We start from the raw sequence: 23,858 nt of genomic DNA, 5'->3' as shown, positions 1-23,858 counted from the left end.
CTGTTGTATACGTGGGTATGGTAGTGTTGGTGGTTTATGTTGTCTGTTGTATACATGGATATGGTAGTGTTGGTGGTTGATATTGTCTGTTGTAAACGTGGGTATGGTAGTGTTGGTGGTTGATATTGTCTGTTGTATAAGTGGATATGGTAGTATTGGTGGTTGATGTCTGTTGTAAACGTGGATATGGTAGTCTTGGTGGTTTATGTTGTCTGTTATATACATGGATATGGTAGTGTTGGTGGTTGATATTGTCTGTTGTAAACGTGGGTATGGTAGTGTTGGTGGTTGATATTGTCTGTTGTATAAGTGGATATGGTAGTATTGGTGGTTGATGTCTGTTGTAAACGTGGATATGGTAGTCTTGGTGGTTTATGTTGTCTGTTGTATACATGGATATGGTAGTGTTGGTGGTTGATATTGTCTGTTGTAAACGTGGGTATAATAGTGTTGGTGGTTGATGTTGTCTGTTGTATACATGGGTATGGTAGTGTTGGTGGTTGATGTTGTCTGTTGTATTAAGTGGATATGGTAGTTTTGGTGGTTGATATTGTCTGTTGTAAACGTGGGTATGGTAGTGTTGGTGGTTGATGTTGTCTGTTGTATTAAGTGGATATGGTAGTGTTGGTGGTTGATGTTGTCTGTTGTATACATGGATATGGTAGTGTTGGTGGTTGATATTGTCTGTTATAAACGTGGGTATGGAAGTGTTGGTGGTTGATGTTGTCTGTTGTATTAAGTGGATATGGTAGTGTTGGTGGTTGATGTTGTCTGTTGTATACATGGGTATGGTAGTGTTGGTGTTTGATGTTGTCTGTTGTATACGTGGATATGGTAGTGTTGGTGGTTGATGTTGTTTGTTGTATAAGTGGATATGATAGTGTTGGTGGTTGATGTTGTCTGTTGTATAAGTGGATATGGTAGTGTTGGTGGTTGATGTTGTCTGTTGCATACGTGAGTATAGTGGTGTTGGTGGTTGATGTCTGTTGTATAAGTGGATATGGTAGTGTTGGTGTTTGATATTGTCTGTTGTATAAGTGGGTATGGTAGTGTTGGTGTTTGATGTTGTCTGTTGTATAAGTGGGTATAATAGTGTTGGTGGTTGATGTTGTCTGTTGTATAAGTGGATATGGTAGTATTGGTGTTTGATATTGTCTGTTGTATAAGTGGATATGGTAGTGTTGGTGGTTGATGTTGTCTGTTGTATACGTGAGTATAGTGGTGTTGGTGGTTGATGTCTGTTGTATAAGTGGATATGGTAGTGTTGGTGTTTGATATTGTCTGTTGTATAAGTGGGTATGGTAGTGTTGGTGTTTGATGTTGTCTGTTGTATAAGTGGGTATAATAGTGTTGGTGGTTGATGTTGTCTGTTGTATAAGTGGATATGGTAGTGTTGGTGGTTGATGTTGTCTGTTGTATACATGGATATGGTAGTGCTGGTGGTTGATGTTGTCTGTTGTATACATGGATATGGTAGTGTTGGTGGTTGATGTTGTCTGTTGTATACATGGATATGGTAGTGTTGGTGGTTGGTGTTGTCTGTTGTATTAAGTGGATATGGTAGTGTTGGTGGTTGATGTTGTCTGTTGTATACGTGGATATGGTAGTGTTGGTGGTTGATGTTGTCTGTTGTATACATGGATATGGTAGTGTTGGTGGTTGATGTTGTCTGTTGTATACATGGATATGGTAGTGTTGGTGGTTGATGTTGTCTGTTGTATACGTGGATATGGTAGTGTTGGTGGTTGATGTTGTCTGTTGTATACATGGATATGTTAGTGCTGGTGGTTGATGTTGTCTGTTGTATTAAGTGGATATGGTAGTGTTGGTGGTTGGTGTTGTCTGTTGTATTAAGTGGATATGGTAGTGTTGGTGGTTGATGTTGTCTGTTGTATACATGGATATGGTAGTGTTGGTGGTTGGTGTTGTCTGTTGTATTAAGTGGATATGGTAGTGTTGGTGGTTGATGTTGTCTGTTGTATACGTGGATATGGTAGTGTTGGTGGTTGATGTTGTCTGTTGTATACATGGATATGGTAGTGTTGGTGGTTGATGTTGTCTGTTGTATACATTGATATGGTACTGTTGGTGGTTGGTGTTGTCTGTTGTATACGTAGGTATGGTAGTGTTGGTGGTTGATGTTGTCTGTTTTATACGTGGGTATGGTAGTGTTGGTGGTTGATGTTGTCTGTTGTATACGTGGATATGGTAGTGTTGGTTGTTGATGTCTGTTGTATAAGTGGATATGGTAGTGTTGGTGGTTGGTGTTGTCTGTTGTATACATGGATATGGTAGTGTTGGTGGTTGATGTTGTCTGTTGTAAATATGGATATGGTAGTGTTGGTGGTTGGTGTTGTCTGTTGTATTAAGTGGATATGGTAGTGTTGGTGGTTGATGTTGTCTGTTGTATACGTGGATATGGTAGTGTTGGTGGTTGATGTTGTCTGTTGTATACATGGATATGGTAGTGTTGGTGGTTGGTGTTGTCTGTTGTATACATTGATATGGTACTGTTGGTGGTTGGTGTTGTCTGTTGTATACGTAGGTATGGTAGTGTTGGTGGTTGATGTTGTCTGTTTTATAAGTGGGTATGGTAGTGTCGGTGGTTGATGTTGTCTGTTGTATACATTGATATGGTACTGTTGGTGGTTGGTGTTGTCTGTTGTATACGTAGGTATGGTAGTGTTGGTGGTTGATGTTGTCTGTTTTATACGTGGGTATGGTAGTGTTGGTGGTTGATGTTGTCTGTTGTATACGTGGATATGGTAGTGTTGGTGGTTGATGTTGTCTGTTGTATAAGTGGATATGGTAGTGTTGGTGGTTGATGTTGTCTGTTGCATACGTGAGTATAGTGGTGTTGGTGGTTGATGTCTGTTGTATAAGTGGATATGGTAGTGTTGGTGTTTGATATTGTCTGTTGTATAAGTGGGTATGGTAGTGTTGGTGTTTGATGTTGTCTGTTGTATAAGTGGGTATAATAGTGTTGGTGGTTGATGTTGTCTGTTGTATAAGTGGATATGGTAGTATTGGTGTTTGATATTGTCTGTTGTATAAGTGGATATGGTAGTGTTGGTGGTTGATGTTGTCTGTTGTATACGTGAGTATAGTGGTGTTGGTGGTTGATGTCTGTTGTATAAGTGGATATGGTAGTGTTGGTGTTTGATATTGTCTGTTGTATAAGTGGGTATGGTAGTGTTGGTGTTTGATGTTGTCTGTTGTATAAGTGGGTATAATAGTGTTGGTGGTTGATGTTGTCTGTTGTATAAGTGGATATGGTAGTGTTGGTGGTTGATGTTGTCTGTTGTATACATGGATATGGTAGTGCTGGTGGTTGATGTTGTCTGTTGTATACATGGATATGGTAGTGTTGGTGGTTGATGTTGTCTGTTGTATACATGGATATGGTAGTGTTGGTGGTTGGTGTTGTCTGTTGTATTAAGTGGATATGGTAGTGTTGGTGGTTGATGTTGTCTGTTGTATACGTGGATATGGTAGTGTTGGTGGTTGATGTTGTCTGTTGTATACATGGATATGGTAGTGTTGGTGGTTGATGTTGTCTGTTGTATACATGGATATGGTAGTGTTGGTGGTTGATGTTGTCTGTTGTATACGTGGATATGGTAGTGTTGGTGGTTGATGTTGTCTGTTGTATACATGGATATGGTAGTGCTGGTGGTTGATGTTGTCTGTTGTATTAAGTGGATATGGTAGTGTTGGTGGTTGGTGTTGTCTGTTGTATTAAGTGGATATGGTAGTGTTGGTGGTTGATGTTGTCTGTTGTATACATGGATATGGTAGTGTTGGTGGTTGGTGTTGTCTGTTGTATTAAGTGGATATGGTAGTGTTGGTGGTTGATGTTGTCTGTTGTATACGTGGATATGGTAGTGTTGGTGGTTGATGTTGTCTGTTGTATACATGGATATGGTAGTGTTGGTGGTTGATGTTGTCTGTTGTATACATTGATATGGTACTGTTGGTGGTTGGTGTTGTCTGTTGTATACGTAGGTATGGTAGTGTTGGTGGTTGATGTTGTCTGTTTTATACGTGGGTATGGTAGTGTTGGTGGTTGATGTTGTCTGTTGTATACGTGGATATGGTAGTGTTGGTTGTTGATGTCTGTTGTATAAGTGGATATGGTAGTGTTGGTGGTTGGTGTTGTCTGTTGTATACATGGATATGGTAGTGTTGGTGGTTGATGTTGTCTGTTGTAAATATGGATATGGTAGTGTTGGTGGTTGGTGTTGTCTGTTGTATTAAGTGGATATGGTAGTGTTGGTGGTTGATGTTGTCTGTTGTATACGTGGATATGGTAGTGTTGGTGGTTGATGTTGTCTGTTGTATACATGGATATGGTAGTGTTGGTGGTTGGTGTTGTCTGTTGTATACATTGATATGGTACTGTTGGTGGTTGGTGTTGTCTGTTGTATACGTAGGTATGGTAGTGTTGGTGGTTGATGTTGTCTGTTTTATAAGTGGGTATGGTAGTGTCGGTGGTTGATGTTGTCTGTTGTATACATTGATATGGTACTGTTGGTGGTTGGTGTTGTCTGTTGTATACGTAGGTATGGTAGTGTTGGTGGTTGATGTTGTCTGTTTTATACGTGGGTATGGTAGTGTTGGTGGTTGATGTTGTCTGTTGTATACGTGGATATGGTAGTGTTGGTTGTTGATGTCTGTTGTATAAGTGGATATGGTAGTGTTGGTGTTTGATGTTGTCTGTTTTATAAGTGGGTATGGTAGTGTTGGTGGTTGATATTGTCTGTTGTAAACGTGGGTATGGTAGTGTTGGTGGTTGATGTTGTCTGTTGCATACATGGGTATAGTAGTGTTGGTGGTTGATGTCTGTTGTATAAGTGAATATGGTAGTGTTGGTGGTTGATGTTGTCTGTTGAATTAAGTGGATATGATAGTGTTGGTGGTTGATGTTGTCTGTTGTATACGTGGATATGGTAGTGTTGGTAATTGATGTTGTCTGTTGTATACGTGGATATGGTAGTGTTGGTGTTTGATGTTGTCTGTTGTATAAGTGGGTATGGTAGTGTTGGTGGTTGATGTTGTCTGTTGTAAACGTGGGTATGGAAGTGTTGGTGGTTGATGTTGTCTGTTGTATACATGGATATGGTACTGTTGGTGGTTGATGTTGTCTGTTGTATACGTAGGTATGGTACTGTTGGTGGTTGATGTTGTCTGTTGTATACGTGGATATGGTAGTGTTGGTGGTTGATGTCTGTTGTATAAGTGGGTATGGTAGTGTCGGTGGTTGATGTTGTCTGTTGTATACATGGATATGGTACTGTTGGTGGTTGATGTTGTCTGTTGTATAAGTGGGTATGGTAGTGTTGGTGGTTGATGTTGTCTGTTGTATACGTGGATATGGTAGTATTGGTGGTTGATGTCTGTTGTATAAGTGGGTATGGTAGTGTCGGTGGTTGATGTTGTCTGTTGTATACATGGATATGATAGTGTTGGTGGTTGATGTCTGTTGTATAAGTGGGTATGGTAGTGTTGGTGGTTGATGTTGTCTGTTGTATACGTGGATATGGTAGTGTTGGTGGTTGATGTTGTCTGTTGTATACGTGGATATGGTAGTGTTGGTGGTTGATGTCTGTTGTATAAGTGGGTATGGTAGTGTCGGTGGTTGATGTTGTCTGTTGTATACGTGGATATGGTAGTATTGGTGGTTGATGTCTGTTGTATAAGTGGGTATGGTAGTGTTGGTGGTTGATGTTGTCTGTTGTATACGTGGATATGGTAGTGTTGGTGGTTGATGTTGTCTGTTGTATACGTGGATATGGTAGTGTTGGTGGTTCATGTTGTCTGTTGTATACGTGGATATGGTAGTGTTGGTGGTTGATATTGTCTGTTGTATACGTGGATATGGTAGTGTTGGTGGTTGGTGTGGTATGTTGTTGACATGAGCATAGTAGTGTTGGTGGTTGATGTTGTCTGTTGTATAAGTGGATATGAAAGTGTTGGTGGTTGATGTTGTCTGTTGTATACGTGGATATGGTAGTGTTGGTGGTTGATGTTGTCTGTTGTATACGTGGATATGGTAGTGTTGGTGGTTGATGTTGTCTTTTGTAAACGTGGGTATGGTAGTGTTGGTGGTTGATGTTGTCTGTTGTAAACGTGGGTATGGTAGTGTTGGTGGTTGATATTGTCTGTTGTAAACGTGGATATGGTACTGTTGGTGGTTGATGTTGTCTGTTGTAAACGTGGGTATGGTAGTTTTGGTGGTTGATATTGTCTGTTGTAAACGTGGATATGGTAGTGTTGGTGGTTGATATTGTCTGTTGTAAACGTGGGTATGGTAGTGTTGGTGGTTGATGTTGTCTGTTGTATACATGGGTATGGTAGTGTTGGTGGCTGATGTTGTCTGTTGTATACTTGGATATGGTAGTGTTGGTGGTTTATGTGGTATGTTGTTGACATGAGCATAGTAGTGTTGCTTAATTATATGGTTTGCTGTTTACATGCGCATGGTAGCGTAAGGGGTTGATTTGTTTGATTTTGTGTATGTTCGCATGGTAGACTAAGTGTTGGTTGTTGTTGAGGTCTGTTGTTAACGTGAAGCATGATAGTGTTGTGTTAACTTACGTTTTTTGACTGAGCTAAGCCTTCCAATTGATATTTTATCATGTGTTCTTTTTATGTTGTGATGGTATATACTTTTTTTTCAGAAAAAGTTAGAAAAATGTGGTGCCATTAAAACGTTTAATCCCGCTGCAAATGTTTGCACCTGTCCTAAGTCAGGAATTGGATGTACAGTAGATTGTTTTTTGTAATTTATACGTGTTTCTGGTTCCTATTTTTTGAATAGATTAAACCGTTGGTTTGACTGCTTAAATGGATTCACGCTAGTAATTTTGGGGCCCTTTATAGCTTGTTGTTCGTTGTGAGCAAATGCTCCGTGTTGAAGGACGTACCTTGACCTATAATAGTTTACTTTTATAAATTGTTTTTTGGATGGAGAGTTGTCTCATTATCACTCATTCCACATCTTCCTATATCTAATTGAAGAACTATTTTGTATCCATTAGCAAGGTATTGTTGGTGGTTGATGTAATCTATAATTGTTTACGTGATCATGGTAGTGTTGGTTGTTTATGTGGTCTGTTATTGACGTGAGCTTGGTAGTTTTGGTGGTCAATAGGGTTTGTTGTATACACGAGTATGGTAGGGTTGGTGGTTGATGTGGTCTGTTGTATACATGAGCATGCACGGTAATATTGGTTGTTGATGTGGTTTGTTGTTGACGTGAGCTTGATAGTGTTGGTGGTCAAATGGATTGTTGTTCATATACGTATAGTAGTGTTGTTGGTTGATGTGTTTTGTTTGTATCCGTGCACATGGCATTGTTTGGGGTTGTTTTTGTCTGTTGTATATGTAATCATGATAGTGTTGAAGGTGTATGTGGTCATTTGTATACGTAATTTTGGTAGTGTTGGAAGTTGTTGTGGTCTGTTGCATATATTAGTATGGTAGTTTATGTCTGTGTCATTTTTGTCTCTTGTGGACAGTTGTCTCATTGGCAATCATACCACATCTTCTTTTTTAAATTGAAGGTTTATGTTGTCTGTTGTATACGTTAGTTTGGTAGTGTTAAAGGTTGATGTGGTAGGTTGTATATATAAGCATGGTAGTTTTAGTAGTTGATGTGGTCTGTTGTATATATAAGCATGGTAGTTTTAGTAGTTGATGTGGTAGGTTGTATATATAAGCATGGTAGTTTTAGTAGTTGATGTGGTCTGTGGTATATATAAGCATGGTAGTTTTAGTAGTTGATGTGGTCTGTTGTATATATAAGCATGGTAGTTTTAGTAGTTGATGTGGTCTGTTGTATATATAAGCATGGTAGTTTTAGTAGTTGATGTGGTCTGTTGTATATATAAGCATGGTAGTTTTAGTAGTTGATGTGGTAGGTTGTATATATAAGCAAGGTAGTTTTAGTAGTTGATGTGGTAGGTTGTATATATAAGCATGGTAGTTTTAGTAGTTGATGTGGTCTGTTGTATATATAAGCATGGTAGTTTTAGTAGTTGATGTGGTAGGTTGTATATATAAGCATGGTAGTTTTAGTAGTTGATGTGGTAGGTTGTATATATAAGCATGGTAGTTTTAGTAGTTGATGTGGTCTGTTGTATATATAAGCATGGTAGTTTTAGTAGTTGATGTGGAAGGTTGTATATATAAGCATGGTAGTTTTAGTAGTTGATGTGGTAGGTTGTATATATAAGCATGGTAGTTTTAGTAGTTGATGTGGTAGGTTGTATACATGTACGTGAGCATGATAGTAAGTGTTGATGGTTGATTTGGTATGCTTTCATGCATTAATGTTTGAAATTCTTTTTTGCCAATCTTAATACAACAATTTTAATGTGTCAACCCTGAGCAACATTTAAAAATCATGTTGTCTAACCAATCAACAACATAGTTTCTGGAAAAAATAGACTATACTAGTATACATGACTTTGCAGTTAAGTAAATTCCTGATTTTAAAACATAAAAATATTTTTCAATGGAATATAACATTATTAAAAAAAAACATGTATTGAAATCGTTTTTGATGCTAAATAATTATGTTGATTCCATATGCAGTGGTGCATGACAAGTATAACATATATATGATTGAAAGGTTCACCACGCCAAGATAGAAATTACTGTGTTTGTCGCAAAGTTTAGTTTAGTGAACATCATAAAAAATAAGTGGTGATATAGGTGACAATAATAGTTATTCATCAGGAAACCACAAAACTAAGATTTCATCAATTTTTAAGGATCCCGTTCGACAAAAACAAAGACAGCTGTTTGACTAGCTTGTCATCAGGTTTTTTCTTCTATTCAACTCTCAATATTCTTTGTACTCAAAATTAACTTTTCTTTTCTTTCAAGTGTACAGTCAGAGAAAAGGATTTTTTTTTAAACAGAAACAAAACAATTTGATAACAAATACATTTTTAATATCAATAAATAACAATGATTGATACGGCAAAATATCACAGGAAGCTTAATAATACTTTTGTTTCTATAGTAATAAATTGTTTATAACACTTTACCACTTCTAATATGTATCCATTTTGTTTTGACTTGTACAGTATTTTTTTTAGACGAAAGAAACAAAATATCTGAATATACATGTACTTAATACCGTGATTAAAAGTAATTTTCTAGTATACGAGACACTGATTTTGATTTCAACTTATCAAATTGATATGCACATCAACAATAAGACATGTACATGATTTATCATTCAGCACACAGTATGTTCACGTTCAACGAAAGCTTCTTTTGATTGTTTTGGTGTTTCTTGTCGTTGTTCAGGGTGAGGTGGCGGGGTAACTGTGGATGCGTATGATATATTAGATACACGACCAGAGTCAAGCATATTAGTGTTCATTCTAGATAAGCGTAGTCCTAAGGCAGTTGTAGGCGGGCGAGGTATGTGAACGCCTCTTCCATCCCAAAATTCTGCACGATCTAGCAAGAATCCTCGGCCATGTTCTGCTAAATCTCGTTCGTCTATTATTGGTTCTGTGTTGGGCTCTGAAATTAAAAAGAGTTGATTTATTGATTCAATTATCATGAACCTATGGGTATATTAGATTCCTTCTCAACTAGTGAAAATCTTTAAATTAACTTATTCTACTTGTTCTTTATTAGTTATATCACGACGGAATAAAGTTCTAAATTAGAATTTCATTTCATTAATTGTTATGCTGATATACAAATCTTCATATAATAGTTGAAACTATTGTTAATAAAAGAATAAATATTCTTCAGAACTTTCTCATTACTTGTTTTCCCTAATATGAATGATGTTGCGTTAGTAAATCAATAAAAGCTATGAAAATTTATGTAATGCATTTCAAACCACCTATTGATAAATTAAAGACACGAAAGCTATAAAATACATGTACATATAGGTCTATGAAACGTTAACATGCGATACAAAACATTAAGAAAGGATAAAGTACCTATCAGTATAAAGCAGGCAAATCGTACATTCGTGTGTTGCTCGCTCTGTACAGATATTATATGTTAATTAAATTTTGCAATATAACAAATTACTTTCTCTTAAGCAATGTCCGCAATAATTTCAAATCATACTACAAAGTATTTTTTATTAGTAAAATTGACCTATCAGAGTTACACTATGCGTCCGGATACCACTTTTGTATTCCATTGATGAAAGGTTGTTTTAATGATTTATGAGTTTTATCTAAAACAATGAAATTTAAGATTATCTTACCGGTTGTATCTATCACGTGATCAAAATACTTTTTGTCTTTGTACAACTCTTCTAAAAGTTCTCTTAATCGTCTATCGTCCATATCTCGTTTGACATTGCCAGCTGATTTAGACATGGTATGGTGCTTGGATACACTATTAATGTCCAGTAGGGAAGATTCTCTTATTTGATACTGATTTATTAAAGACCATGGCAAGGCATGGCGCATGTCATGTTTATGACAAAACATGTCATGACTCCCAGGAAGAGGTCGAACAGTTGTTTGTCCAGGTCGTCGTGTATGAGTAAAAAACTGCTGAAAAGAAAAGAAAATGCAAATTTCAAGCGTGTCGTCACAATTTATATTGAAAATGTTTTACGTCCTTATAATTGCACACTAACATTTAAAATCCTTCATTTTCCCCTTGTTTTTAACTTTTCACCAGAAAGGTACATTTGTTTAAGATATTAAAATGTGTAGAGTTTTGTATGCCTTGAAATTTTACTTGTTTTTAAAAAAAATCACACCAAAGAGTGTACCTCTGGCTGCTGTTCTCTATTGTCACCGACTAGAAAGAATTCGTCATCACTTCCAATATTAATGCCATCTTCCTGTCTTTGTAAACGATTCTGTAACAGGAATTAATAATATATAAGATTAAATGCATACAAATTCTTAAGATGAATTAACTAGTAGCTCAAATTTGGTAGTTACATGTCTAGGAGAAGTTTTCAGTTATATAGAGAGAAATATTATTGATATATCTTTTTAAAATGCAACTTGACGGCCGAACAATGACCCATATGTCATTACATGTACGTCATAAAAACTTTCATGATATCAGATGCACATCATTGGGACTATCATGAAGTAAAGGACCTAGTAACTGATATCTTAACAAATCTACATTCCAAATTAAAATTAAATGTCCAAGCCCAAACATATGCTTATACAATTTACTAGATGCGTTTGTATTAGATGTAAACGTTATGTCTAACTTTGAACCAAAATATACCTGTTCCCTTACATATATTAACATCAGTTCAGAAAAATCAAACTGACAAGTTTATAACTTATGCATGCCTATTCGAAAGACAGAAAAATCGACAATATTCCATTGATACGAAATGTAAAAATATAACATTTTGTTAATCTACCTCGTTTTCTTCATTATCAATTGAAACTCGAATATCATCAGGATCCTGTTCTGTAAAAGCTTGCCGTGGTACTCCGGGAGGTCCTGCAATTTTATACATGTATAAATAACTTTACATTCATTTTAAGGCAGGTCTATATTTGCCATTATTTGGATACAATTTAAATTAAAAATAGGATTTTACTTGCAATATAGTTTTGGGTATTGAATCGGTAATTGCTTTTTTCTTGTTAGTTTTTTGTATTTATTTGTATTTAATTATTAGTCTTATCTTTGGCTTAACAAAGTTATTACTTTTACTTACGTTTGAGTGACGGTGAACGTTCAAGAATCTTTTTATCAGTGGCAAGACCTTCTCTGTACATCTGCTGCTGTTCATGGTCAAATTTGTTTTTCATGCTATCATTTCTAGAAACAACAGACCCAGGAATAGGTGCACGACCATTTAATAAATACTTATTGGCACTATTTTGTGGAATAACACGAACCAGATCACTTAGTTCTCTAGGTCGGCCATCATCGGACATAAACATCTTGTTGTCAGCCTATATGACAAAAATACAATTTAAATGTACTACTGTAATTGTCCTAAAATCTCAATCATTTCAAAGCGATGTTTACTTTAACCACCATATTTAATGTCAACTGTTAAAGTAGTTCATTTTCCAGCTCATATTTAATTTATGTATGTCATAAAAAGAGGATACTCACTGCAGTTTAAAATACATATCGTTTTAAATGGCTTAAATATAACACCAAATTGGTATTTTTGGTGAAAACAATATTATCTAACAAACATTGTCAATCTTACCCCTCCATGTGAACGTGACTTCCTTTTATTTTTGAAAAGTCTTTTTCTGAGAAGTTCTCTGTTCGTGGTAGAGCTGTCTCGCCGATGCTACAAATAACAAATGGTTTTTTTACCCTATTTGTACTGTTTCGAACAACAATGAACAAACACACGATTAAATTGCACTTTAATTTATTCTAAATCGCCAGACTTTTCTTTGTGGTTTAATAAATCTAACACTTAAGGAGGGAGATCCTGAAAAAAGGAATGTTGGTAGATTTCAATAACTCTTGTTACATCATTATTTTGTATTAAACGATTACCAGAAACCAGTAGCGTTTCGCCGGTAATGCCATTCTGGTATTGTTTTATTCAATTTTTCGTTTATCATGGTGGTTCAGAAAAGAGGATAATGGGAAAGGAAAAAATAAGAGAAAAAAAGGACCCCAAAAGATCAACAAGACAATAATGAGGGGCTAAAATACAAAGAAAGATTTACAATGGACAAACAAATAATAGAGAAAATGACATAAGAAAATAAAAAAATAAAAAATGAAGGACTTTCTATCCATTCTTAACATTGATTGGTTAAATATTTCTCAGTGTGTTCGAATTTGTTTGATAGCCTTTTGGTCATGACTGTTTGTCTCTAATATTTAATTAACTGTGCATTTGTATTCAGATATCGCAGATCAAATTTATTCGTTCTTTGTGTAATCATACGTTTTTTGATTGAGTTAAGTCTGCTAATTGATATTTTATCGTATATTTTTATATGTTGTGATGTTATGCTATTGTTTCAGAAAAAGGGAGAAGGTTTGGGCCCATTAAAACGTTTAATCCCGCTGCAAATGTTTGCACCTGTCCTAAGTCAGGAATCTGATGTACAGTAGTTGTCGTTTGTTTATGTAATATATACGTGTTTCTCGTTTCTCGTTTTGTTTATCTAGATTAGACCGTTGGTTTTCCCGTTTGAATGGTTTTACACTAGTAATTTTGTGGCCCTTTATAGCTTGTTGTTCGGTGTGAGCCAAGGCTCCGTGTTGAAGGCCGTACTTTAACCTATAATGGTTTAATTTTTAAATTGTTATTTGGATGGAGAGTTGTCTCATTGGCACTCACACCACATCTTCCTATATCTATTTTGTTTACATGGAATTAATAAATTGCACATACCTTCCATTCATCCTCGTCTTCAACCATGAGTATATCAGAATTCATTGATTGTCCATCATCCATATCGAAGGCGACTGTTTTTTCTTTAATATCTCTCCGTGCGGACTGCAAATATTATTTTGTTTAAAAAACTTGATGTAATGTATTGTATTTGGCATTTTGATATACATGTATTACAATGTATATACATGTACCTGAGGAACACATAAAAATGTGCATTTTTCAACATAATATGAATATCCATGAAGAATTATTTTCTGATGTATCTGATCAAATAGTCTAGTTGCTTAAACAAAGATAATTGAGATTTCAATTAAAATAATGATAAAAAAGTATCATGTATAATTAATATTACTTTGTAATTCATCAATTCATTATAAGTAGAACAGAATTTAAATTATTTTTCATCGTTTCATTACTTCAAAATGAATATGTAATCAATAGTTACCCCTTTTGATGATCTGGGATGCTTTGGTTTGGAATGTTCTTCTTTCAATTCGACGTTACGAATGCTTTCCTTATCATTTTCCAGTTTTGGACCAAAAGGATCTTCGATATATTCCTATAAATAGAACAGTTTATATTAATATAAAACATGATTGCAACGTCTGTCAAATCAAAACACTAGCATATTAAGTGATGCAGTACAAAAAACACTGTACTTGAAATTTAAGGAAGCTGGCTTGTCATGTTTTGGATTTTTTGTCAGATTTTCGGAATCCTCTGGTTTTATCCATTTGTATGTCTTGAAAAAAATTGCCTGGTGACCCCCAATTTTCTTTTTGTAAATCTTTTACATGTATAATGATAAGCCATCTGTTAAAGTCTGATAAAATTTTAATTACTTTTTAACAGTTTTTGAGAGCTTCAACCTGTCGATGATAAAGCTATGAAAAGTCAAGAGAGAATATTTTCCCGCCAAAATTTCAATGGCTTATATATCGAAAACAAGCACGGTGACCTATATATTTTTTTTGCTCTTTGGACTCCTTTATTAATCCCCTTTCAATATAAACTAGTGTTTTGGAAAGTTAATTACTTTGATACTGAGAAGCCAACTCCCTTAAAAAATGCTGATAGAAATTGAATAGGTAACGAAAGGTATTCAAAATAAAGAGTATAGTATATATATTACTTACGCCTGTAGGACGCCCATGTGATGTTCGTTTTAATCTTGGTACATGGAATAACATTCCAAGTCTAGCCGTGGGAAATATGGATTGCATTTCTTCCTGTGTCATAACTTTTCCATCATATAGACGCTTTAAAAAAAAGAGAGACAGTACTTGAAAAGGAAGTAACAATATATGTTTGTAATATTTACGTATTAATGATTATCTAATTGATGTAAATTTGTGTAAACAACATTCCAGCAATACATTTGTTCGTTCATACAGGACTAAACTTTTCAAAACTATTGATTTCAATTGGATGAAACGTAATATTTGTCTCATAAAAATGTACGAGGGACATAGAAGAATATGTCTAGTGACATGCATTTATTACTTGTACCTTCAAATTTACTTTATAAAAATAAAGATTTTATAGAAGAAAAATCTAACCTACAGTTTCATTTCTTCGCAGGCAAAGCCCAATTTTGAATCTTGGTATATATAATGTCATGAGTTTATTTACAACGCTTTGGTTGAAAATTGAAAATTGAAAGTTCTTTGTCAATATTTAAATCCAGAATACATTTTTGAAAGTGTTATACTTACAATGATTTGACCTGTGCTGTCTCTGATATAACCTGGCGGTGGTTCTGTCATTTCAACAGCCTCCATTTCTTCGTTGTTTTCAATAAAGCTTGTTTCCTTTTTAAAGTCCGGACTATCGACACCACTATCTTTTCCCTGATCCTCAGTTCTCTGTTTACGTTTTGCTCTTTCTAGTTCATCCATTTCTTTGCCTTGATCTCCACCCATTTGTTTCTTTCTCGTATGTTCTGATCCTTTTGTATACCTTTTCTCCCCCGCGTTTTTGGAAGACTGTAAAGGTTTCTTTCCTTCATGTTTATTCTTTTCATTGAGTTTTTCTATTCGAGTTTGTTCGATTTTTTCATGTTCTCTACGTTTCTTTTCATCATCAACAATGCCACCAAATTCCTGGAAGTTTAGAGTAATAATCAGGATAGAAAACAAAATAGCTATGAAAATATATTTAAAAAAAATTACATTTTTATGCTAAAATACACGTATTTCAATCATGTGCACCAGTTAAATATTTTTTTTTACTGATCAATTATTCATATGCATTTAGACTTGATTTTAATATACACAAGTTATAAAAGAGGGACAAAAGATACCAGAGGGACAGTCAAACTCTTAGATTAAAAATAAAATGACAACGTCATGGCTAAAAAAACCCACAAATAGATAAATAATAGTTTATAGAAGACACAACATAGAAAACTAAAGATTAAGCAACACGAACCCCACCAAAAACAGGGGGTGATTTCATGTGCTCCAGAAGGGTTAGCAGATCCTGCTCCATATGTGGCATTCGTCATGTTGCTTATGTTACATGTATTACAAATCCGGTGAATAGTTTAATTCGGTATGTCACATTCGTTTTAATTGGTAGTTGAATGAAATGTATAAGATATAAAAGGTAATATGACAAATTTGTTAAATGTGTGAACTGTATACATTACCTCATCGTCATCATCTGAATCTTTAATTCTATCTTTGAAATCAGGTTGCTTTTCCCGAACATGTTGTTCATCCAATACGTGATCCATCTGTTTTTTATAATGATATTCCTTCATGAACGGAGCAATAGTCTTTTCTCGGTGAATCCCTTCGTCGTCAGAGTCAGCATTTCGCCCGTCTTCTTTTTTGTGGTCTTTGTTGTCATTGTTTTGATAGCTAGCAACTTTAATCTTTTTTGCTTTAACACGAAATATATTTTTCATCTTTGTCCATTTTCCGTGGTCTTTTTCCTTTCGTTTATGTTCTTCCATTTTCCGTGTAACGAGAACCTTGCTTAACTCGCCTTGAGGCTAAAATATGCATATTTATAATCGTCAAATATGAGTTATTATAATAGTATTCCATTGTAACATAAAATGGAAATAGGATATTCCTTATAGACATACTCTTATTAATTGTTTTATGTTTCCATATGATTACGTTTCACATATCATGTACTTTGACTATTTACAGCTTTTCTGGTGGGTTAAGCGTGATTTACTTTCGTGTGCTTTTGTTTGTTTCTTTTTTGTTAAATTTCATATATTTGATACTTAGTCTATATAGCTACTTAGGGTTCATCTAAAATAAAAGAAAAGATGTAAAAAAGAATAAATTCAAAACGTCTTAATACCTGATCTACTAATAGTTTGCATTACGAGCGAAGATAGCAAGAGACATAATTTGAATTTCGCTTTTAAACTGTCTGGTTACCTACCTTGAAATCTGTAGATTTTTTCATTCCTATTTTACGGATATTTCTTTCTATTTCCTCTGGATCGGGAGTAGTAACCCGACTCGACGATGCAGTTTCTTCTGATCCAGAGTTTTCAGCCTGCAAAGTGATTTCAGATACGTTAGCAGTTGAGAAAGGATTTGCTGCTATCGGTAATATGGTAGTTTTTGGCTTAATAATCAATGACAAACAGATAACAATATCAATGTTGTATTGAAATACTAAGGATTCAATGTTTGTTCAAATTCAATTGTAAATAAAACTTTTTAACCTTTTATGGTGCAATTACATTAAGTAAATATATTGTCAAAATGTGCGTTGCTTATCGGTTTTTTAAAAGTTATACTGGTATAATTTAAAATAATTGTTTGCAGAATGATACTGTTCAAGCTATTAGCTGTAGACACGTGACAGGTATGCATAATTACATCATTGTCTATATATTTGAACTTTAAAATGTTTAATATGGTTGTTATCTTTGTTTATATTCTCGTCCTGTGGTCAGTAGTGGAAACAGTGTTTATAGGTTTCTGATTGGTAATGATAACATATCATTCATAAGATGACTACAAACATAATTAAACAAAAACTAATATCATTTTTTTTTATCATTTTTAACTGTTTATTCATCTTGCTTGAATAGGAACATATTGTTTATTAATATATACCTCATCTTCAACGTCTTCCTTTTGCTAAAAAAACCAAAAAACAAACAAATAAATTCCTAATGTAAATAACAATATGCAATAGCGGTACAATCACTCAATTGGAAGCTTATGCATACAGACATTTAAAGAAGAAAACTGTATAATGAGCAACAAGTAAGAATAGCACTTTCTGTAAGTTATCAGACATCAATCTACTATTGGAAAATCCTTTCAAACTATATTTTAAAAAAAATCTGAAAAAAATGCACAAATAATAAACGAAACGTAGCTAGAACAAACTGAAGATTTGGTCATCAATGTAATTTTCTTCATTTTTTCCATTACATAATTACATTGTTTCACACTATGTGTGTACCGTCTACATCAGTGGCAACCTTCTATGAATACTAACAGGCTTAAAAACGGTGATCAGTAAAACAAACTCCAAGTATAACGGTATGTACACGTTACTGTTGCCTTTTTTTTATGACATGCTGGTCTATTAGCAAGTTAACAGTAATTTAGTTTGTTCACGCATCGGTGACATTTTAATGGAATTTGATGAGACTAACACAAGTGAGAGGTTTAGCTAGCTATAAAACCAGGTTCAATCAACAATTTTCTACATAAGAAAATGCTTGTACCAAGTCAGGAATATGATGTGTTTGTACTTTTTATTTTGCTATTTGATTGGGGACTTTCCTTTTTTTAATTTTCCTTGGAGTTCATTATTTTGTGATTTCACTTTTTGCTATGGTTTCATTATTGAGTAATATAGATACATAAAGCCAGCTAGACGAGAGAGAAGTATTTAACATGTATTGATATCGATGCTATATATTTTAGGTTTTATATAAGTTTGGAACGCTGTAAACAAATATCTCAGCAGATTCATTCATAGTTTATATGGCAGCAGAACAATAGTAATTACCTCATCTTCTTGTCCTTTGACTTTAATCTGAAAGGAAACATACACAATTGTATTTAATTGTTGAAGAAAACAAAAACAGAAATATTGCAATCATACATATACATAATGTCACATAATATTCTAATTTCAAACTGAATAAAACTGACTTCACCATTTTTAGTAGCTACAATGCAACTGATTTTAGAAAATTACAATAAAATGACATTAAAATTAACAGTAAGTCTTTTACACTTTTATTCGGTAGAAATTATTTTAATATCGTTACTGTAAATTATTATTTTTTTAAGTCGAAACGCATCTATATGAAGCTCTAGTAGATCATGCTGTTCAAGCAGAAACAAATATTAGTTGTGATACAAATAAGAGTACTAAATTGTATACACATATACATATATAGAGAGATAAATGGTAAGTATCATTGTTAGTTTGTCAAAGTTAGTAGTATGTGAAAGCAGAGTATTTATTTGTTATAGAAAGTGGCTATTTAGAATTGTAATATAAGAATTGGGAAAAATTCTATGTCTACTATATAGGAGTGATCAATACTGTTTGGGTGATCTGTTCAGTGTTCTTTTCGCCAGTGACATCATCTGGTTTACGCTGGTCCAAGTTGTCATCCAAATCAACTCTTTCATAAATTTTAACTTTTCGATTTTGCTTTTCGGCAACATTTTTATCAGAATTGCCGTCCTCAATTTCAATTTTAGTTTCATTATGGGGAGTTTGTTCCTCCTGTACCTCATTTTGTGGTTCATTATTATCGTTTACATCTCCCTCTTTTTCATTTGGTTCAATACTGTTATTTTTTAAAGGAGTTATATTAACATCTATTGTTTTATCTTTGGGGTCAGTTTTTGTCTCACTTTCATTATCGTTTTCAATTTCCTTACTTTGTTCCGTTTGTTCATTTTGGTCAGGGTCATTGTTTATTATTTCTTGATCAGTAGTTTTATTTTCTTCTATGCCATTATCATTTTCCCCTACAGACTTTTCTATATTATCATTATTAACATAATCATTTTCGGGTTTTAAAATTTGGTCAGTATCAATGTTTTCCTTATCATCTGTGTAATTATTTATGATTTCATTATTTTGAATTTCTTTATCAATATTAGCTTCTTCAGTTAAATTTTCGTTTTCTTGGGACATATCATTACTATTCTCGTCTGATTTTTGTTGTTCCTGAAAATTGTAAATAAATATCTATCAAGGTAAACTATCTATATTCAGTATATAAACTAAAAATAATATAATTTTACATATAATTTTACAATCATAAAAAATCATAAACAGAATATTTTTGTTTTCCTTTGCTCTATTTTTCTATTCACCAGTTATGTAGATCTTTGGATTTACTTTTCTTTTGTGTTTACAAATATTTTGGTCCCTTTTCCCATTCAAATTAGCAGACAAACTTAATTGATTAAAATGACGCTTTTAATAACTGAGGTAATAAAATGATAACTTTATTTTTTTTTAATGCAAATCATGCAAATATTTATTTGAGGAGTATACCATTATTCTCTTATCATTCTAACTCAACAATGAATCTATTATATAGAGTTGTAATAGACTATTGGAAACTCAATATTAAACTCATGTTGTTCATATACATGTACAATCTCATCTGTGCATACTGTGCCATATGTTTTATAATTACCTCCTCTATATCCTCTTTCTTGTCTTCCTACAAAATAACATGATATATACTGCAGCTGTACTATTTGTGCAGTCTAATTGTATTGACTATATATTCATATGTAATATACAGCACTGGCCGTATATCGCCTTGTTTATAAAGTTAACAATGCAGGTCCATAGAGTTTTATTTATGACGTCAATAAAACATACAGGGTGTGCATAAAATTTACGTCGTCAGCTTCAAATTAAAAATGAGCACTTTTACCTTAAATATTTCATTAAGAACAGTTTTAAAAGAGGGACGAAAGATACCAAAGGGACAGTCAAACTCATAAATCTAACACAAACTGACAACGCCATATATAAGAGTTGCATTACATAAAGAATAACCACTCATTGCCTTAAAATAGAAATGTTATTTGTACTCGGCTAGAAACTGGTTGAAATACTCGGCCATCCTCGCTTTCTTCCTTTTTGTGAGCCTTGTTTCAATAACATTAATATTTTGAGACAATGCATGCTTATTCTATACATAGTACTCTCATGTTGTCTGACATTTGAGTATATGGGGATTCGGGGGAAATGGGAACTTAATCTAATTAGGATGTTCGATTTGACGTCTCTTTGTGACATGCAATAGTTATAAATATATTCGTAATCGAAGATGAAAAAAGGGATACAACTATCAAAACCGGTTGAAAATCAGACATTAATTATTGAAACCACAAAAAAGAAACGTAAGGGTAACATGCAAGTTTACTTTTAAAAGTAATTTCAATATAATTGTATGCATCAAAAGAGAAAGAATACAATGCATAACTGATCAGTGTCCTGCATGATTGACAAGATGAATTGTATTAAAGCCAGATTGTTGAAAATACTAAGGATTAAAATAATAAGCCTAGCATCTTTGATAAGTTTTCAAAAACATCCAGATTGGTAAAACCAATGCATATGGTTTTCTAATAAAGTCCTCTTAGAATAGTCATGTGATGTTTTTGGAGAATAGATAGCTAGATCTATCAATGACTTGTTGCTATTCCTATTATCTTTCATTTTATTGCTTATCAAGGTACAAAAAAGGGAATCCCAATAAATCTTAAAGAAGAAAGGTCAGTTGTTTCAAAGTGGTAAGCATCTTACAATATTCCTGCAGCTATCGGCATAAGAATCGGTATGAGTTGAGACACATCGTAATGGTCAATTTGTTAAACTTATATGGTATCGATACCTGTCGTAGTTCCTTATTTCTGCACTTGGGACCGATTTTGTGTCGAAAGCAATCGAAGGGAATTGACGCATAGTTTTTAGATTCTAGAGCGTATCGTCATACGGTAAGGTAGAGGACATTTAACTGTTAAGAAATGAGAAGTTTACAATTGGAATTTTGAAATCATCACACTTGCTACAGAGTGTACTTTGAAGTTGTGAATCTGTGTAAATACCGATAAGATATGCACCAGATATTTTAGATTCAAGAGTATATTAGATATTAGATGCAAGTACTCCATGAAATATGGGTTATTGAGTAACATTGTCAATGTCTAAAATTCTTTTTCACAGAATCTCCTTTTTTCAATTATCAGAAAGATTTGAAAAACATTTGCTTCACAAGAGTTTTTAAAAATCCAATCGATCAGTAAGGGATGTATGGTTGGTAAGACAAACATAGTGTTTAGTCATTAACCTGTTCTATGTTGTCTTACATATAGACAAATTTACAATGCGTTTTTGTATGACGATTGTTTTTTCCATTGAATACTTGTTTTGGAAATTGCACTCACGTAGCTTGTTTCAAATTAAACTTCGGATTGTTTTGGAAAGTTGAATTCGGATAATAAGAGTCACTTTTTATCATTATGAAATACAATATTTACCACGGGGACTTAACTTATGTTATTTGAACATGAACTTGCTTTTCGGTGTGTGCAAAGGTTTCGTCTTGAAGACCCTACTTTGACCTATAATGGTCTTTGTTTTTGGCAAATTGTGATTTGGGTGAAGAGTTGTCTCATTTGCACTCATATCACATGTTCTTATATCTATAAAAATATTAAAAATCTACATTTGTTGTATAGGATACTAGTGATAATCTTTTGTTGAATTATGAACACTGATACATAATACAAGATCTGTTAAACATGGGGCTTCAGGTCAATGTATTCAAGTTAGAAAAAAAAGTAAATACATAACAATATTATTTTAAAATAAATTCTTACCCCACTTTCGCGATTCATAAAGTTTCCCATATATCTTGTTGTGAAACATTTATACACAAAATAAAAACTTATCTCCTTTTTGTAAAATGGTCAATAGATGAAATATATTTATATAGATTATGTTTTCTTACCATTTCAATTCTTTATCTAATTTAAGCAGAGAACAAATTTACTAATGAAACTTGTTTCAATAAATTTATCGTTCTTTAAACAACAGTGAATTTTGAAATTTAAATTCATGGTCTCTATTTGCTTTTTCAACAATGATAATGTAATTCATGAAGGACAACTTATCTATTTAGATGTGAATGTATTGAATATTAAATAACAATTTAAAAGGAAACTGAATTGCAAACAATATTTAATTGATTTGCAATGAGTCTTCTTGTGATATGTTGTTATGCAATGTTGTCATGGGGCTGTGTTTCTATTTGTGTGGCGCCAGTCAATGCAAATGTCCAAATAGCAGTATGACTAAATGTAAGACAACTGGTTACGATTTGCAATTTTGAGATCAAAGCCATTTAATTGCAGGTCATCCCTTAGCTCTTTGTCAGATAATGTTGATGATTGATCGCCTTTCATGTTCAACAGAACTAATTCAATAGTCAGATACGATAGTGTTACAAATAAATAGCAGTTCCTATAATTTCTAGTAACAAGAAATAAAGAAAGGTCCAATTTGTAGACTAATCACGCATATATCATGTATATATTTCAAGAGCATGCCGGATAGGTACACATACCACATGGCTTTTCTAATACTAAGATGTACTTTAATAAAACATCATTGGAATAGTCTGTTAATAATTGAAAGTAGATAATGGATATGTTGCATATTAAAAATATAGTATGTTTTGGATTTAGTTGTATTCGAAATGACAACAACTAATGTTATATCATAAGTATTGTCCACGTGTGAAATATGTGAAACTGATAGCGAAAATGAAAAATATAAAGATATGTTTTTACCATTTTACTATTTACTTATTTGTTGTTTATGGACTTAGTTTGATACTTCCGGTGGACACTAAGTAGAAACGTAACAAAATGCTTTATAATGAAAGAAATGCTTGTTTGTAAACATACATTTGTAAGACAGACGAAATTATATAAAAATCTGTTTACAAATTACAAACAATTTTAAATAAAAAATGATTTAAGATTAAAGACTTGTATCAACAAAAAAGCTAAGAATCATAATATTCCCATTTTATATAATCAATTAAACTTAACAAAAGTTATACGTAGATATATTCATAGAGTAAATTTACATACCTCTGAATCGCTATTGTGATGAAAGTCACCTTGGTAATCTGTTTTACTATTATCCGACATTATTGAATAAGTCTAATGGTTTTACATCATAAACTTTGTGTTTGAATTTAACAATTTTGTATTTAAATCATGTCTATAACTTTTAAAAAGAAAATATTGAAGCACTTATAAAAGCTTTCCTTTTTAATTTCAATAGGTTTTTTTATATTGAATACTTCGTTGATAGCGAAGCTAATGTTGTGTATTTAAACCAAGAAGAAAAGATTCAATAGTTCTATGGACTTTTAATTGACAATTGTTCAGGTAAAATCTAACATGCAATTTGCAGATGAATATCCTTCACCTTTGCAGTTAAAATTCTGCAT

The 23,858-nt window shown here is 33.4% G+C and overlaps 4 protein-coding genes across 4 annotated transcripts in view; all 4 read right to left on the bottom strand.

Annotated features, from left to right (window-relative positions):
• Nucleotides 1-34: 34 nt before the first annotated feature.
• Nucleotides 35-2,029, bottom strand: LOC134697574 (uncharacterized membrane protein DDB_G0293934-like). The gene has a single exon (XM_063559857.1). The coding sequence runs from the start codon at nucleotides 2,027-2,029 to the stop codon at nucleotides 35-37; it is 1,995 nt and encodes a 664-aa protein (XP_063415927.1).
• A 121-nt stretch (nucleotides 2,030-2,150) lies between these two features.
• Nucleotides 2,151-3,656, bottom strand: LOC134697573 (LIM domain-containing protein A-like). Its single transcript, XM_063559856.1, has one exon. It carries the CDS (start codon nucleotides 3,654-3,656, stop codon nucleotides 2,151-2,153), a length of 1,506 nt encoding a protein of 501 aa, XP_063415926.1.
• A 38-nt stretch (nucleotides 3,657-3,694) lies between these two features.
• On the bottom strand, nucleotides 3,695-6,346 carry LOC134697572 (LIM domain-containing protein A-like). The gene has a single exon (XM_063559855.1). The coding sequence runs from the start codon at nucleotides 6,344-6,346 to the stop codon at nucleotides 3,695-3,697; it is 2,652 nt and encodes an 883-aa protein (XP_063415925.1).
• Nucleotides 6,347-8,938: 2,592 nt separating this feature from the next.
• LOC134697571 (trichohyalin-like) overlaps nucleotides 8,939-23,858 on the bottom strand; it is a 34,154-nt gene continuing 19,234 nt past the window's right edge. The window contains exons 10-25 of the mRNA XM_063559854.1: nucleotides 20,016-20,042; nucleotides 18,902-19,537; nucleotides 18,356-18,382; nucleotides 17,446-17,469; nucleotides 16,760-16,876; nucleotides 16,005-16,352; nucleotides 15,070-15,456; nucleotides 14,491-14,613; nucleotides 13,800-13,913; nucleotides 13,352-13,456; nucleotides 12,197-12,283; nucleotides 11,690-11,930; nucleotides 11,387-11,469; nucleotides 10,769-10,858; nucleotides 10,250-10,544; nucleotides 8,939-9,543 (exon numbers count right to left, since the gene is read on the bottom strand). Of these exons, the coding sequence (XP_063415924.1) occupies nucleotides 9,251-9,543; nucleotides 10,250-10,544; nucleotides 10,769-10,858; nucleotides 11,387-11,469; nucleotides 11,690-11,930; nucleotides 12,197-12,283; nucleotides 13,352-13,456; nucleotides 13,800-13,913; nucleotides 14,491-14,613; nucleotides 15,070-15,456; nucleotides 16,005-16,352; nucleotides 16,760-16,876; nucleotides 17,446-17,469; nucleotides 18,356-18,382; nucleotides 18,902-19,537; nucleotides 20,016-20,042 (2,997 nt within the window). The 3' untranslated portion in view covers nucleotides 8,939-9,250. The remainder of the gene's footprint in view (nucleotides 9,544-10,249; nucleotides 10,545-10,768; nucleotides 10,859-11,386; nucleotides 11,470-11,689; nucleotides 11,931-12,196; nucleotides 12,284-13,351; nucleotides 13,457-13,799; nucleotides 13,914-14,490; nucleotides 14,614-15,069; nucleotides 15,457-16,004; nucleotides 16,353-16,759; nucleotides 16,877-17,445; nucleotides 17,470-18,355; nucleotides 18,383-18,901; nucleotides 19,538-20,015; nucleotides 20,043-23,858) is intronic.

This window comes from Mytilus trossulus, chromosome 14 (genome assembly GCF_036588685.1).
Source record: "Mytilus trossulus isolate FHL-02 chromosome 14, PNRI_Mtr1.1.1.hap1, whole genome shotgun sequence".
In the NCBI taxonomy this organism is placed as follows: Eukaryota; Metazoa; Mollusca; class Bivalvia; order Mytilida; family Mytilidae; genus Mytilus; species Mytilus trossulus.
This window is presented reverse-complemented; position numbering and strand designations above follow the sequence as displayed.

What these genes read in the sequence shown, in the direction of transcription:
- LOC134697574 (XM_063559857.1), bottom strand. Translation starts at nt 2,029, where the DNA reads ATGTATACAACAGACAACATCAACCACCAACACTACCATATCCACGTA.
- LOC134697573 (XM_063559856.1), bottom strand. Translation starts at nt 3,656, where the DNA reads ATGTATACAACAGACAACATCAACCACCAACACTACCATATCCACGTA.
- LOC134697572 (XM_063559855.1), bottom strand. Translation starts at nt 6,346, where the DNA reads ATGTATACAACAGACAACATCAACCACCAACACTACCATACCCACGTT.